Below are 647 nucleotides of genomic sequence, written 5' to 3'. Positions count from 1 at the left end.
TCGTGTGTCACCAGGCTTTGGGTGACCTTACTGGAGTGTGGTGTGCCGGAGATGACATTTATCTACTCTTTTAGTGCTCCTGTGGCTGCAGAATATTAATGCACTGACCATTTTACAGAATATGTATGAGGTGATTGCTCCTGCTGTGGAGGAGACGGTGCTGAAACTGTGGCATTTGCTTATCAATGTGTCCTGCCTGATAGAGGAATTTTTGTTCTCTCTTTCAGAATTGGCTGGATCCTTCAAAAGAAATCAAGAAACAAATCCGCAGTAAGTGTAGGAAAATAAGATACTTCGGCATTGTAACCTTGGTTGCTTGAATCTGAAGAAAGTGAGTTTGTGTCTGATTGTTTTTAGTGGGTCCGTGGCATTTCTCCTTTGCTGTCAAATTCTATCCTCCCGATCCGTCTCAGCTGACTGAAGACATCACACGGTGAGTGCGTTGTTCAAACGTGTTAAAGCTGAAATGCGTAATTTCTGTGCCACTACCGTCATCAGATGTAAGTGCAAAAATAAAGACTGTCTACAAATAAGTTTGTCAAACACTCTCACTGTCTGACATTGGTCAGCAAAACAATCCCACTCCAAATGAATGCTATTGGTTGAGCCAGTGTTGCTGTGCCGGGCCGGTCGTGATGTTTTGATAG

At 43.4% G+C, this 647-nt stretch overlaps 1 protein-coding gene across 1 annotated transcript in view; it reads left to right on the top strand.

The window, feature by feature from the left end:
* The window catches only part of LOC107593904 (band 4.1-like protein 1), a 63,083-nt gene that overhangs the window by 31,722 nt on the left and 30,714 nt on the right, over positions 1-647 (top strand). The window contains exons 5-6 of the mRNA XM_016283785.1: positions 228-270; positions 358-433. Of these exons, the coding sequence (XP_016139271.1) occupies positions 228-270; positions 358-433 (119 nt within the window). The remainder of the gene's footprint in view (positions 1-227; positions 271-357; positions 434-647) is intronic.

The sequence above is a fragment of the Sinocyclocheilus grahami genome, unplaced genomic scaffold (genome assembly GCF_001515645.1).
Source record: "Sinocyclocheilus grahami isolate Dianchi unplaced genomic scaffold, SAMN03320097.WGS_v1.1 scaffold10.1, whole genome shotgun sequence".
Classification (NCBI taxonomy): Eukaryota; Metazoa; Chordata; class Actinopteri; order Cypriniformes; family Cyprinidae; genus Sinocyclocheilus; species Sinocyclocheilus grahami.
Note: the sequence above shows the minus strand (reverse complement) of the source record. Positions and strands in the feature narration are given on the sequence as shown.